General features: G+C 42.6%; 1 protein-coding gene across 2 annotated transcripts in view; it reads left to right on the top strand.

Annotated features, from left to right (window-relative positions):
- Nucleotides 1-16,065, top strand: part of PTPRG (protein tyrosine phosphatase receptor type G) — a 414,402-nt gene that overhangs the window by 331,163 nt on the left and 67,174 nt on the right. For both annotated transcript variants that reach the window (XM_052776380.1, XM_052776379.1), the window contains exons 9-13: nt 313-497; nt 2,488-2,596; nt 4,340-4,389; nt 6,792-7,590; nt 15,660-15,792. In XM_052776380.1, the coding sequence (XP_052632340.1) occupies nt 313-497; nt 2,488-2,596; nt 4,340-4,389; nt 6,792-7,590; nt 15,660-15,792 (1,276 nt within the window). The remainder of the gene's footprint in view (nt 1-312; nt 498-2,487; nt 2,597-4,339; nt 4,390-6,791; nt 7,591-15,659; nt 15,793-16,065) is intronic.

Below are 16,065 nucleotides of genomic sequence, written 5' to 3' on the forward strand. Positions count from 1 at the left end.
TTAATGTTCCAGTGCAGAGCTCTTAAGAGACCAAGTTAAAGTGTACATGCAAATGTCAGGACTGAAAATAAGTCGAGAACTAAGCAACCTGCCTGCAGAGAATGGATTCTCTCGCTCCCTTCACTCTGGAGAGCAGAAAGCAGCTGCAGGTGGTATTAAATCCCATTGGTCTCAGTGGATTGCAGTCTAAGCTATTACTGTAGGCAAGGGCATTAAAGAAAAAACCTGGCTCTTAGAGTGAGGCACAGTTCTTCCTGTTTGTTTTCTCTCGGTTATTTAGGAGAGCTTCAAATTTTTCCTTCTGTTGTTTAGCTTGCAGCACTCCGCCAGTCAACATGAAAGTGCAGCCTGTGAACAGGACAGCGTTACTTGTAACCTGGAACCAACCAGAAACCATCTACCACCCTCCGATCATGAACTACATGATCTCATATAGCTGGACTAAAAACGAAGATGAAAAGGAGAAGACTTTCACCAAGGACAGTGACAAGGACCTGGTAAAACCACAGCATCAACCCCAGACATATGTATCAAGCTATCCTTACATTGTTATTTTCTCAGTAGAAGAAAGTAGAGGAGGAAAGCAGTTGTTACCTTATAGGCAGACTAGTGTTTGACTCGCAATGAATTGCTATTAAAATGTTCACCATTAGTTGAACATTGCCTAACAGACTACCCAAAACACTGAAGTGTGAATTTATAGTTTATGTGAGTGCATAAAGGACTAAATCTGCAGACACATTTTCATATACTGTTGCTGAGAAGCAGCTGGCACGGGAAATAGTTAGGCTCTGAATACCTTTTGGCTTGTGCTCAGCTCACAGATTTTCACATTAAAAGTCCGATCCCCCAAAATCTGTTCCTGGGCTCAGGCTTTTCACTGTGTATAGCCCCTTGCAGTCTTTGGAGCAGTTTCTGGCAGTAAGTGCTGCCAGCAGTAGGAGTTGCATGGTCAGAGCTAGAAGATTTTTGCGGAGTGGCCCCGTACAAGCAGTGGGAGAAAAAGGGGGAAGAACAGGACAGTTCCAGCACAGATGGAAACACCGTTCTATCTCCTCCATTTAGGATTTGATCTGCTTGTCATTCTTGTCTAAGTGGAAGCAAGTATTGTACCGGTCTTTAACATTCTCTCCATATAAAATCAAAGTGACATATTCAGGTTTGAAAGGCCTCCATTTATGGTTAATCAAAGAAAGCCTCTAGAATAATGAAATCAGTAATTGTATATGCACATGAAAAATGCAGCAGCACAGAGTGTTATTCCTAATGACTGTTATCGTATTTTTTTTTCAAATACACAGTCCTCTGGGCCCATTCAATCAGTTCTACAATAATACTTCTCTTATTCCCTTAGATGAAGATTCTTTTACTTCATTTCCATTTATATTTTCAATTTCCCCACTAGACATTGTTATCTGGGTCACATTAGGGAGCGATGTGCCTCACAAAATCAGAAAGGAATCTATTGAAAGGCACCCAAGGTTATGATGTATTGTAACCTCTCTCTTGTCATAGCTTCACACTCTTAAGGGAGATTTTTTTTAATCAGGTATAAGGAGGAGAGCCTTAATCAGCAAAAATGAGGTGGGCACAGTGAAAGCATCCTGTTTTATGTAAAAGAAATAATTAAAAGTGCAGGGGATGTGATGGAGTGATAGCTTGGAAATAAATTGCAGTGAGACCCTGTGCTGTGCAGCAGAGCTTGGAGGTTAAGAAAGCAATGACAGCTTAGTCTATTTTAGGGGCAAGAGAAGAAGGAAGCTCTTTTTCAGAGGAAAATGCAATTTGCTTTCAGTGTTCTGGCAGAGGCAGTTGGGCTGTCCCGTTTTGAAACGGAGCTGGACAGTGTTTTGCTAAAGAGATCGCTGGTATTTCAAGTGACCCACACAGCTACTGCTACTGTCTGCTGTAAGACATGAACTGATGTGATTGTGGACTAAGGCAACACAAAAGAGTATCTGGAAGGCAGCAGGGCAGTGTCTCAGGTCTAAGAGTATGTGGGGACAGCCCAGCCCAGCCCAGGGTGCTGAGCCATCGTGTTACACAGGCCACCAGCATCAAATTGCTATAGCCAGTTTCTTGCAAAATATATAGTCAGTCTGAACATGTAGTGACTTTTCTGGGCTTATCCCATGTTTGGGACTTGGATCTCCACCTATAAAAAAATCTCATTTTAATTCCTGTAGGGTCAAATGATTTCAGGTTTAGTTTTTTCTGAGGAGCGTAGAGACTTTCAGGCATGAAGACTGTCATGAGAGTAGATGTGGGAGGTGTTCCTTTCTTTCTCACGGGCAGAGTCAGCAGAGTCTGGGTGCATCACTTTGGCCTTGCCCTCTCTCAGAGGACCAGTGGATATTTCTATGTAGAAATAAGTTTGTCTTACATGGCATAAGTCCTGTGTTAGCACAATGCTTTATATATTTCAAACTGATCGTGGACAGTACTGTGGGGGTAAAAAACTGAATAATATCTATTTTTTTTAAACAGAAGGCCATCATTAGCCATGTCTCACCTGACATCCTTTATCTGTTCAGAGTTCAAGCAGTTTGCCGAAATGAAATGCGTAGTGACTTTAGCCAGACTATGCTCTTTCAAGGTAAAAAAACCACATACACATTTTTACATTAAATGACTCTTTGTTTGTTTAACATTTTCTTTGCAGAGTGCAATATGGTGTGGAATGATTTCAGAAGATGTTTGAATGCATGTAGACAATGCTAATTTCGGATTGTGGCCAGTGACTTTATCAGAGTCCTGTTTCTAGTGATGGGGGTTTGCCTACCTCTCTGCTGGCAGGGTTCATCAGGTTTTAGGATAATTCAGAGCTTTTCTTGGTACTAGTTTTTTAAAACAAATTCATCAGAGACTGCTTATGCATCAGAGGCACAGCTATAGCAGAATGTGAGTCTGATCGGTGTCTGTTTTATGTAAAGAGGAAAGGAGATCAGTCCTACCTTGACAACCACATGTGGAGATGTTCAGGTTTTACCATGCACGCAACCTCAGTGATTTCCAAAACATACATATTTAAACGAAAGCAAAAGAACTGGATGCTAAGCTGTCATTTGTCATGGACTTCCTTTTAAGTTTATTGGAGAAATCTGGCAAAGCTGAGATTTGGTAGGAGAACTTGATGCTTTTTGGTTTTTTTAAGTGCTGAAGTTTTGCTCCTTCCTGGGAATTTTATTCCTACTTCTTTTATTAACTAGGGCAAAATTCACCTCTTCTGAGAGCACTCCCTCCCACTCCAGTTTACAGATCTATAAACCTCGGAATGGGTAATGGAAGAACAAAACAAGCAGAGAGTTAAAAATTTAAATCCTTAAGATGAAGCAAAGAGTTAAGTCACTTGGGTCTGATGCTGTATATGGAACAGAATAATAGAGGCATTTTTCAGTGTGCTTTTCAGAAAATGTGGAGGTTTTAATCCTACTCTGTTAGCACTTAGCATCTGAAGGATATCAAGCTGTGGACACAATTTAGTTCTGTTGCGGTATCATGCCACAGTTTTAGCAGCGTTGCAGAGAAAGCAGGGTTTGAACAGGAAATGTCCTATCCAAGCAACATCTCATGTGTAGCTCTCAGTTGCATAGTGTCTCAGCATAGTGTTTTGGACTTCACTTTAAGTGCCAGGCAGAAGTCAGAAACTTGTGTATTACTGATTATGGCCTCTTTCGGCAGATAATAGAATGGAGAAATTCTTTGAAATTTGACCATGATACCTATTTAATTAAAGTTAAGAGTAAATCATTATTGACAGTTTTTCCGGATACTCTTTGGGTACTCTAGCCCAATGTTCAAAGCAGTGGAAGTGATATACACATCTGCAACGGGAGCAGATGTTGTGTTTCCTTCCATGTCTCCCCAAAAAGGAGTTGTTCTTCTAATCTTTGGCGGGACTTAAGATCTAACCTAGAAAAAGAATCCACTTGAGCTTTCAAAACATACTTAGGAGGCTGATTATGTTGTAGTTGAGATAAATAGCAATAAATAATGATGATGTTATCATAAGGGCAGAAAAAACTATTATCATCAGCTGCTCTTGCTTCCTGTGTAACTCAGGACATTTCGTCCAGCTCCGGTTTGAAGGAGAGCATGCGTTTTCTGACAGTGCACTTAAACCGGCATTGCCAGGCCTGAGTAATTAAAGACAAAACAAATCTGTCTTTAGACAGAAGTAAAAAGTAAGGTGAGTAACACCAAACGAGCTGGGTTGCTTTTACTCCAAACTGACACCTGCATCCACGTTTTGTAGTAGCAATGTTCAGCAATCGTTTAGCAATTTTACCGATGCCTCCCTTCCCAGTCCGCTGACACGCTCTTGTTCTTTATTTCTCAGCTAACACTACTCGAATTTTCGAGGGGACCAGAATTGTGAAAACAGGAGTGGTAAGTCGTGGCCGTAAATCCCTGCGGAGCGCTGGGGGGGGGCCGGTAATGGGGGGCGACGTTCCCACCAGGTGGCAGCACGGGGTTGTACATCGGCGGCAGGACCCGGCCTTCCTCGGGGGGGGGTTGGTCAGAGCCGCCCCCAAAGGTTTTAACACATAGCTAAAATATTGGAAGGGGTTCGGTTTTCCAGCGGCATGCCCCGAGAGGCTTTGACAACTGGAGGATCGGGTGTTAAAAAATCTTCCCAAATTTGTATTCGACCCATTTAGAGCGGATTCGTAATCTTAATGACAACTGTGGAAATAGATTTAATTTCCTTTACTAACTGTATGACCAGAAATATATGCAACAGCAATAAGGCTTCACACACAGCATCTTTGCTCTTCCAGTGCTTTAAGGATACCTGCTATTGTGTGAATAAAGTCTTAACGTGCTCTTTGTTTTAATTTTAATTCAGGTGAGACTGTAGCAACTCACTGAAGCTGACTTTCGTATTCCAGAATCAGAAATGTTGATACATTTACAGTAAAACTGGAATACACTGTTTCAGTTTTGAAAGCACCTTATTAGGTTATTTAACATAAACTATCCATAACCTAAATTTCTTGGCATTCAGTATACTGAATTGTTCAGACAAATTTATGGACTGAATTCATACTATTGAATTTACTTTAAGTACATTGCTTCTGGTTTTATTCTGTTCCAGTTTGATGTACTCCCTAGTAAGCAAATAACATACAAAGCTTGAATTTGAATGATTAATGTTTGTTTAATGATGTATAGAGGTATTCTAGACATATAAAATCTGCTGTCAAATTTTAATACTCAGTCCAGCTTTGAGACTGTACATGCCAGTGAAAAGCAAATCTCACAGTGCCTTAGGGATTCACACTGGTAAGTATCCAGAAGTTTAGATGCTTATTTAAAGTTTTGGCTTGAAATCTCTGAAGCACAGGTTTTCTTCTGAGATCTCAGGTTCTCTATGATTGCAGCTGGTCAAAAATAACCAGAGAGAGCAGCCTTTCTTGGTTTGCTGCAGCATTTCAACTACAGGGCCTGACTGAAACTGGGAATTGCAGAGATGCAGAAATACTGTTAAGTTATAAATTTTAGTTCCAGAAATAAACATGTTACAGTTTTGTTCAATGTTCAGTAGCACCTATTTAACCCTTGTTTGTCCTTGTCTGATGCGTTCCTTTCCAGCTAATGCTCCTCTTGCTGATGAATTCAGTAACATGAGACATTTTTCAGTAAGTCAGAGAGGGAGCTCGGTCAGGTTGTCTGGGCAGAACTGCTGACCCTGGCTCTTCCACAGAATTACTCCTTGTCCTTAGCCAACTCACTTCAGTGTCTTTTTCCACATGTAATTCAGGAAGGGGAATGACTTGTCTAGTTTTTTAAGTATATACCAAGGTTTTTACTTCTGGTAGAGCATACCCATGTGTGCACAGAGACCCATGTGCGAGCATGCATGCACTGGGTTGATGTTAGAATAACACTGGCAGGGTGCAGAGGGTGCAAAGTCCATGGTTCATTCCCTGCTTCCTCTCAGCTCCCCGAAGGAAATGGACAGTGCCAGCCCTGGCTCTGGCTTGCTGGTGGAGACCAGGGAGAGCCCTGTGGATGGGGAAGGCTGAGTCCCCCGCTGGGTGCCACAGCCTCGTGGTCCTGGTAGAGGTTATGGTGACTTGCCAAAGGGCTTCTGATGCTCTCCAAGTCCTTCATGAGTGCCCAGCTGGCCATGCAGCAGGTCTTTTCTAACGAGAGCGATGCCTCACTGCAGCACCAGTCCTTAGGAGAATGATGCTGATGGGTAAATTAAGGAAATAAAAATAGTACCATTGGAGGCCCTCACAATGTGTGTGGGAAGAGCCAGAGTTCCCTGTCAGCGCAGACCCACCAGCCACGGATGCTCACGTTGGCAGCACAGCCCTTATTTTGGGATGGCCGTTACGTAACGCTGTATTTTTAAACTTCTATATTCTGAGGATTAAAGCGCTGTGAGTAATGCAGCTAAACTCCTTAAACTCCTTTACATCCTCCTCACCCCTGAGAGGAAACGTTACAAGTCACCAGTGACGTGGGTGGAGGAGGTCCCACTGTAAAATAAAGATAAGAATACAGAGGTTTTTGATGATAATGATTGTTTGGAAAGGGTGAATACAGGGAGGTTTCCTCCCTTTGTGGTTTGCCATGTAGCTCTGCGGCATGTCCCGTTCCTGACTCGGCCCTGCATCCAGGTGGTGTAAGTCTCTCTTTTTAAGAGAATAGCAACCAGAATGGCATGTGTGTGGAAAGGGAGGGAAAAGCAAAAGAAAAATGACCCCAGGTAGCTTGGGGCCCCTGCTGATGCTCTCTGCTGTGTTTTCTTCCCCTCTGCTGCCGGTGACCCCCTGAAGCCCACAGCATCTCCTGCCTCCTCAGCTGACATGGCTCCCATCAGCTCCGGCTCCTCCACCTGGACCTCCTCGGGGCTCCCCTTCTCCTTCGTGTCCATGGCCACAGGGATGGGGCCTTCCTCCAGCGGCAGCCAGGCCACCGTGGCCTCAGTGGTGACCAGCACCTTGCTGGCAGGGCTGGGCTTCAGCGGTGGTGGCATCTCCTCCTTCCCCAGCAGCGTGTGGCCCACCCGGCTCCCCGCGGCGGCCGCCCCCAGCAAGCAGGCGGGACGGTCAGTGGTGGCTGCCACCGAGGCCGCTGCTGCCGCCTCCCCAGGGCCAGAGCGGGACTCGGCGCTGACAAAGGACAGGGAGGGAGCCGAGGAGGGGGAGAAGGATGAAAAGAGTGAAAGCGAGGATGGGGAGCGGGAGCATGAGGAAGAGGAAGAAAAGGATGCCGAGAAGAAGGAGAAAAACAAGGCGACGGCGGCCACGGAGGCGCGCAATAGCACAGAGCCCAACATGGCCACGGCTTCCCCCAACCGGACTGCCGAGGAGGAAGGAAATAAAACCATATCGGGTGAAGAGCCAAACCAAAACGTTGCCCCCACGGCTGGAGGTCCCCAGGAGGAGAGCTTTGCCGAAGCAGACACGCAGCCCCAGCCGCTCCCTTCCACCCAAGTGCCACCAGCGTTCACCGACGAACTTTACCTGGGGAAGATCCCAAGACGACCAGAGACAACAAGAAAACCTCCTCCAAAGGAGGACAGGTTTCCAGAGGAATACCCCTCAGATAACAAATTCATCACCATTAACCCAGGTGAGTGGCCTCCGGGGAAACTGTTTTTACCAGCATGAGGCTGTTGGAAAATGACACAATCCAGATTCCTTACTGATTTCCAGTAGATAAAACATTTTTGTGGTGCCTGGCTTCATCCAATGGGCAGGTCCTCACAGCACCCAACCCACAAATTGTTATTGGGGGGAGTAGAGGGGAAGGATCATCCTTTTATGTTATTCGGACAGACTCATGGTCCTTGTAGCTTACTAGAAGAGAAAATTTGGAAAAATGTTAACCCCCAACATGCTGCATTAAGAATTTTGTTTTCAAAAAAAAAAAAAAAGAGGAGAATGCAGTGAACTATAGCTGTGAAATTAATTTGGAAGAGCGGTTGCTGTGCCGAGCTGGTGTTTCATGGGAAGGTTGCTATATATGTTGTAAGCTAATTTAGTTTATCTGCAGGATTCTCCCTGATTGGGCTTTGAGATAGTCTCCCAAATACAGGATCACCGCTTGTTTATTTCTCACCACAAACCCTACATGCTGTGATCTTCCAAGGCAAGGCACCTTTTGCGCTAGGGTTACCTTTTTTCCCAGGCAGTGTTCACATATTTTCCACGTTTGTCCTGATGAGAATTACCAATGCTCTTGTACACGCCAACTCTGGATGTATGTACCAACTCCACAGTACATACGCAGCAAATACGACCTTTTGGAAGCATGCCCAGGTGATCTGCATGTGCACCAAGCCCTGTGTGGTCAGGATTTGCTGCACAGGCCTATGCAGACAGGTATCTCATGGTGCTCCCAACTCGCTGTGCAGAAAGTCCAGTGCATATGCACTTGTTCCTGCTTGGGGAGCTCTAGACACTGGTGGGGAAAACGGATCTTATAACTGCAAGGAGCAAATGGAGTACATGTGTATGGATTTATTTGCAGAGTAAGGACTGAGATTTAGATACGGTGACAAGTTTATCTGAGTGATTATGTGTATTACCACAGCATTTATAAGATAGTGCACATTTTTTTGTTCAGGTTTTTTTTAGTGTTATTGTTTATTTTGCTAATCTATAGACTGTTTTGTAATTTCGTTTTTCCATCAAAGCTGTTCTAGAGTACGCGTACTGTGAAAAAACCTTACATATTTATTTTTCCCTACATTTGTAAGCACAAAAATGCAGACGTGCACTCAGTTATAGCTCAGAACAAATTTAAAAAACAAAGCTAAATCCAATCTTTAATAACATTTTTTACAGAAATGCTGACCTGACTCTAATGCTGTGAATCATAACTGTTCTGTAAGCGAACAGATTAACAATGCAGAAGCCAAGAAACCTTGGCACCAGGTTGTGCCTATGTTTTTAAAATACCCTGCTGTTTTTCTTACTCCTCAACTGGGAATCTTCTTCAAAGTCCAGCGCTCCCACTGAATATGATCTGAGGTGCCTGTCAGGCAGCTTTCAACATGCCACTTGCCCTAATCACCTTTTTATTAGGAAGGAGGGAACTTATCCTAGCCATGCTTTGCAATGTTGGGAGAAAGCATTCAGCACTATTTAGGTTCAAACCCCAGCAATTCAATCTGCCTGGGTAAACCTGCCTCTGAAATAGTTGTCTTTGGTTCTTCCTGCCTTCTGCTTCTCTGTTTCTCATGTGCCAGTTCCTTGGATGGCCCAAGGACAATGCCCCTTACATAAGACCTAGAAAGGGCCTCATGGGTTATTCTCAGCCTAATAAATTGGAGGAAAGATGGATAGTTGGTCATGTTTCTTAATTCATGACAAAGGGCTTGTTATTAGATTGGTTTTTATTCCGTGATGAAGTTAAGATGAAAAAGATGAAAATCAATGAGATGGGGAAGTATTGTTAATATTGCTAAGAAGTACTTGATGGTTATTGTAAATTGTATCCCCTTAGTCTGTAGTGATTTCTGTCTCTTTAGCATGCAGAGAACTATTACTGAAAGTGGTTCAATACAGCTTTGCCTCCTACTACACAGCCTCTTTTAAGAGCTCTGCTCACTTGCACGCTTGGAGGCTCGAAGTGACCCTGCCTGAAGACTGCACGCAAAGACAATCAGTCTTGAAAGGACTCTGCAAATTAGGTTTTCCATGCTTATATATGGAGGGAGGACAACTTACTAAGATCACTGTGTCTTACAAAAATGTCCTTCCATGTGTAGGAAATGACATCTGAAATAACCAGCACATGTTAGCTGGGGGAAAAGATAAGTGAAAGAGTTGCCTGTTTCACCCAAATTAACCTTAGTTAAATCTTAGTCAAACCTCTGGTGACATACGCGGGATGAGGAGAAGGAACTGTACCATATATTCAGCTTCCCAGACAAGCCTCTCCCAGGCCCCTCAGTGCACTGAAGAGGACACTCAGCAGCAAAAGGGCTGGGAATGGTTATTCAGAGATAAAGAAGGGCCCATTTGTGCCATTTTCCTTGGGGTAGAGGTTCATTCCCAGTCCTTGACCTCCAGGTGGAAGAAGTTAGGTTGGTCACAAACCTGGTGACTCCCTGTCCAGACATTGGGAAGGGTCAGTGTTTTTAAACTCTGAGAACATTTTAAGATGTTTCTTACTGGCTTTGGGACAGAGACTTCCAGTCTGAATCTCTTTGTACCAGATGTGAGGACCTCATCCTTCAAAGTCTCTTCAGGCAAGTCCTTCTTTGCATCTCCTGTCACCAAGCTTCTGCAGTGGATAGCTGAGGTCTACCGAACCTGGAACTTGCCCAAGTATTTTACTAGATGTGTCTAAGTAAGGCCTGGCTGGCCTGTTAGAAGTGCTACCCCTGTGAGAAGACTCTTGGGAATGCAGGAGAAGGAGCTTTCCTCCAGGCTGGATCTAGGTTATCGAAGACACATGCCAGCAAAACCCACAGCTGGTGAATTGAATCAATCAAACACTAGCACGAAGCCTAAGACTAGTTGCTTCATCTTAATTGTTTTCCACAGTAATATGGAAATTTGCAATTCATACAGACAGACCTGACGTAGCTCATGCAAGGAGTTGAGTTCAATGAAACTCCAGACATAAGCAAGACCTCTTCCTGTGAGAAAGGGCCTTAAAGGTTTTCCATAACAAGGTAAACCTGAAATCAAGACAATGACTCGCGAAGCCAAGAGGACATTGCCAGAAGTGTCTGAAAGCATTCCTGAGCATCAGGACAGTTAAAAGAGGGTGAAGGCCACTTCCAAAGTGAGCAGAAAGAACCCCTGCAGCTTACTGTGTCCCACAGAGGGCAGAAACTTTTTTGAATGCATCTTTCTTTTCTCCAGGAAAGCAGTTTTTAAAAAGCTGTCAAGGTTTCAAAAATGTTTTTGTGAGTAGAAAGTTTAATCATTTTAAAGAGTAGAAAATTGTTTCATAACAATGTACACTTGTAAAATTAATTATATAGCATCAAATTAGCAGTTGTAAGGAGATAACTGAATGGGGAAGTACTCACGAGTGTGGATGATTAGAGGAGAACAGGGAACACATGAGAAATTACAGGGAAAGTGCGAGGCCAATTAGTACAGCAAGGCTCATTTTCTTTTAGTGCTTATTTCACACGCACATACACACACACCTCTCCTGAGGCCATGTCATTATTTTCCAAATGGCATTGGCCTCTTCTTGTCTAGTGGTATCGGCCAATGCTAATGATTTTCTTCTGTCACTGAACGCTTGCCTGCGTTCTCCTCTTTCATTTTCCTCATCATCCTTTTCTCTGTTTTGGTGCCCACAGTAGACTAATTGTACCTTTGATCTGCAACTGTTACACATGCAGCTGCTCAGCATTGTCCATGACTCTGAAACCTGAAAATTAGAAAAACAGCAATTAGAATGATGCTCTACCAAAAAAAAAAAAAAAAGAGAGAGAGAAAAAAAAAAAAAAGAGCATGATTCAGTTTAATCAGGCTAGAGCAGGTATTATCCCACAGAATTTTGGTTTGTTGTGCTGGACAATTAAACAGATCCTTTGTATTTGACAGGAGATAACAACTGGGTTGTTGTGAGCAAAGCAATAGATGTCTGGTTGGTGCTTTTGCCTGAGTCATGAGCTGGGACTGAGAACAGAGACATGGGATTGGCCCTTGATCCCAACTTCGGCCAGGTCCTCCCATCCCTCCGCGCTCACCTGCTTCTGCCAAGTTCTTCCCACGAGAGGGCTTTGTAGAGAGATTGTGATGTGCAGGGTTAAATTTCAAGCCTGGTGTACGCTTTTAGCAGAGACTGAATTTTGGTTTAGAGCAGTCTTTGCCAGGTCTGAGGTTACAAAAGCCTTTTGGGGATAACCTCATTAAGATAATTAAACATCTGTGTAATTCCTTCTTTCTCCATACGTGGCAAGGATTATTAAGCTGTATTTTCATGTGGCACTTGAGCCATTTTGCATGGTAACTTACAGGAGCAAACAGCAGAATGGATTGAAAATGAAAGAATTGAATTATTTGATGTTTGCAAACAGTATGAATTTCAGATATCCGACATCAGGATTAAAAATGATTGGCGTCTGTTTACAAAACAACGAAAAGTCATGCTTAGTTGTGCACAGCCTGTTTTAAGTATGATTACTGCAGGAATGCCTTTAAAGAAATAGGGAGAAAATAGCTGCACAATGGCATGAGCTTGTATCAAAGGTAGTACTTTTTTTTAAAAACATGGGTTTGCCTTTTCATCATTTAATAATATGGCCAATACTATTTTCCAGAATTAATTGATACTTTTGTATAAGTCCATAATTTCATTTGCTCAAAGGAAAGATGAGCAGGTGAATTTCTTTTAAGAGACTGGATGGTCTGAGGCAGTTCAGCAGTGGGGGTTTTCTTTTGGCCTGCAGAAAACGCATGTTGTCGTAGTTAACGGTATGTGTAACGGTACAACAAACAGAACTTTGTCCTGGCAGTTTGTGCAATGGCAAGGGATGATAAAGGTAGATAAGTTATATATTACAGCTATGCTTGCTTATTATAGAAGGCAGTGTAACTTAAGGGAAATAAACATGTTTCTATTCTCAGGAACCAATTACGAAGAATACGCGGAAAAACAGTACATTTCACAAATTGTAGAATGCCCTTTTCTTGCCTTGACCTTTGTGCAAGAGTTGCGCTGCCAAAGCCTCCCTTGATGCCTAATGCCCTCTAATACTTTCTGTGCCAGGGCCTCATCCATCCAGGGCCTGGGTGGAACTGCTGAATGGGTGGTTCACAGGAGTTACGGATTTTTCCAGACGCAGGAGTGGATTTAGCAGTGCCAGGGCTTGTATTGTGTGGGACCTCCTGAAACAGATATGCTGTAATAATTTTTATTCCTTCCTACTGGGATGAATTCCAAGCCAGTAAAAGGCAAACTGAATTAATTCAACGAAGGCATATGCCACTGGAAACTGTTTACATTGCTTAGCAAAAATGGAGTTTCCTGGTCCATTTTTTAAGCTTCCCCCCCCCCTCCCGCAGTACAGCGTATGGTGGGCACCGTTACAAGGATATGCTGTTGACACTACCAAGGCTCAACATTCTAGCTTTGGAAAAGAGTGAAATGCTGACTTTTTTTTATTTTGTAAGATTTTGTTATATAGGAGAACAGGAAGCTATAAAGGCCCAGATCTGCCTTTTTTGGTGTGTATTTTCTTCAACTCCTTTTCCAAGTTATCCAGTGTGCTGCCTTTTCTTAGGCTCTTCTGCCATGACCCTCGAGACAGGTGCCAGCACTCCAGCTGCACTGCTGTATTCCGGCCCCAGCTGTCATTCTAGTACAATTTTTACTGGCATTGGTTTGTTTAAGCTCTCTCAACACTTTACTTAAGCAGTGGAAAACACCTAAGACTTTTTCTTCAAAGCCAGCACGGGAATGGTCTCTCTTTTTTCTGAAGCACATCACTGCTTGGGCATTCCCTACTGGAATTTCGGGGCCAGCTATCAGCATGCGGGAGTGGCATTTGCTATTCTGGCACTCAGCATACTGGATGCTTTCTTATCCTCAAATCTGTGGTGTAGGGAGTTGGCAGGGTCAGATAAATGTGTTCTCCACAGTAGACTGAGTAAGAGGAGCATCGTGAGCACTGCAGAATTTAATAGTGTGCATTGGGACTCTAGCCCATGCTGTGCTTACAATGGAATTTACTTTTCTTCCCATGCAAACAGAAACATATGTTTTTGTGTTGAAATATGTGGAGGTGAAACTAAACAGAATACTGTCCTTGGAGAGAAATGAAGCAACACCCTGATGGATGTAAGGTGGGGGGCTATTTGGCTCTCCTATGAAGTTTTATTACATTGCATGGTTTTTTGCTTTGTCCCCTTTACCATTCTGATTAGTAACACTTACCTCACAGGCTTAATTTTTTCATGCTGTTAATTGATTTGAAATGCACTGATAAAAACTGATGCCTCAGGGCTTATGATTTTTGCAAGTTTGGCAAATACAGAGAATAAGCCTTTGCTCTAATTTTGGGCTTGTTCTTTTCCTTATTCTTTGCTAGTCAAGGAAATTAAAGACCTATCTTAAAAATGGGATGTTGTATATTATTAGTATGCTGTGAAGATGAAAGCTCACCACGTCCTGGAGGTACAACGTTGTGTGCCTATTCTGCAAAGTGGCACCGTTGGTAACCTTGGTAGCCTTCCTTACTGAAGTTGGAGACAACTGGCTACTCATCTCTTTTGATCAGTTCTATACTCAGTGCACGTTCACTTCCCCCAAACATCCCTCTGATTAGCACCTCATTTAGGCTGCTTGCTAAAGGGCATTACCTCCATCAGCCTAGTTCTTAAAACTAGAAAGATTTCTTGCTGGGCTTGCAGCAGCCTGCAGCCTTGCTCTGTTTTCAGGAGTCAGGCAAAAGCATTTACAATTAACCTTTACTTCCATGTTAGTTGAATTTTACTCCTGCCTATGGAAGAGTATAATCTAAATGCTATTAAAATAGAGTATGACTTCATATTATGTGACATCTGGTGACTTCCAATTATCTGTGTTTTGCCTGCCTATGGTGAAAAGGCAATTATGTTCTTCTGGTAGGATTTGCAGCAGTTTCAGAAGATATAATATAATACTGAATGAGGGCAAGGAAGCACATTGGTAAGGAAAGACTCACGTAGGCTAAAAAGTAGAAGTCAAGTCCGTACGTTTCAATGCTCAATGAAATCTGAAGCTGTTTACCCTAATCCTTTCCAATTACGTCCTGTTGACAGGTATTGATCAACTACCGCCTGTTTTTTAGGAAACATGAGTAAGATACAGAATCAGCTTCTGTATTTTTCTTTTATCATTCTGTCTAAAACAATTTATTCGTCAAGTCTACATGAATTTGCACAAATTAGGTGTCTTTTGAAATACGTTGATACAGTGTCTATGTTCATTGGCTCCAGTACTTGCAGAACCTCTAGATATTCATCTGATATATGATACAGTAATTTTAACGAGGTGTCAAGTGAAAAGTGAAACGGAGTTACTCGGCCAGATCTCAGGATATTGACCAACTTTAACTTTGTTCAAAAGCTGTGGCATAATGATTTCTTCTGTCAGTTACAACATTCATTCATCCATCCATCTTGACAATCCATATGCTGAAAAGTGCTTTCGTATGCAGTAACTCACCAGATTGTGACAATTCTGCAAATGATGTGACATGACACCCAACATGTTGAGGATTTTTTATTTTAAGATAGTTACCAAGAAATTTATTTCTGAAGCAAAGTATTACACTGAGCTTTGCAAACAGGGCTGTCCTGTAGTGTTGAGAAACAGAGTGCATTTATCTGCAAACACTGATGACCAAGCAAAGCGTTTACTTTGTTACTGTGGTGAAATGACTCAGTGGAGTACTCCACATCTGATAATAGGTGCTTGCACGATAGAGTCCTAAATTGTCTATGAGACTGTAATTACAGGCAGTAGTAAAATCCAAGCCATATGTGGCAGTAAACACCATACTTTTGTGCTCTCATGTCTCAGACTAAAGACAAAAGGAGTCCCACCCTGCAGTTAGGTCTTTGCTCTGTTTACTCATACCATGTAAAATGGACAAGCTATTTGTTTTGCTTACACATTCTTCCATACAGTAATTCTCTTTCTATTTAGTAATTGGTTTTGTTATGTGTTTTAACACACAGCTGACAAGAACAGCTCCAGCATGGCCACGAGACCTTCTCCTGGTAAAATGGAATGGATCATCCCGCTTATTGTGGTCTCAGCACTGACCTTCGTGTGCCTCATTCTTCTCATTGCTGTGCTTGTCTACTGGAGGTGAGCCTGTTTCCTTTTGATTGGAAACTGATTATGATTTAAAATACATTTCAGGTGGTGTTTTTTAATGTGGTCTTGTGTTTTTTATTTTATTAGATGTTATGGTGATAGATGCATTAGATAACTCTCTGGATGCTAGAACAGCTCTGTTGGTTAACTATTCAGCTTCTTAAATATTGATTTTTGTGTCATGTAAATGAGCTTGGTAGAGCTCTAGCAATGGTTGAGCCCGCTGTAATGTCAACAACTATTTTCACAATTAGTCCCTCTAAT

This window comes from Harpia harpyja, chromosome Z (assembly GCF_026419915.1).
Source record: "Harpia harpyja isolate bHarHar1 chromosome Z, bHarHar1 primary haplotype, whole genome shotgun sequence".
Taxonomy (NCBI): Eukaryota; Metazoa; Chordata; class Aves; order Accipitriformes; family Accipitridae; genus Harpia; species Harpia harpyja.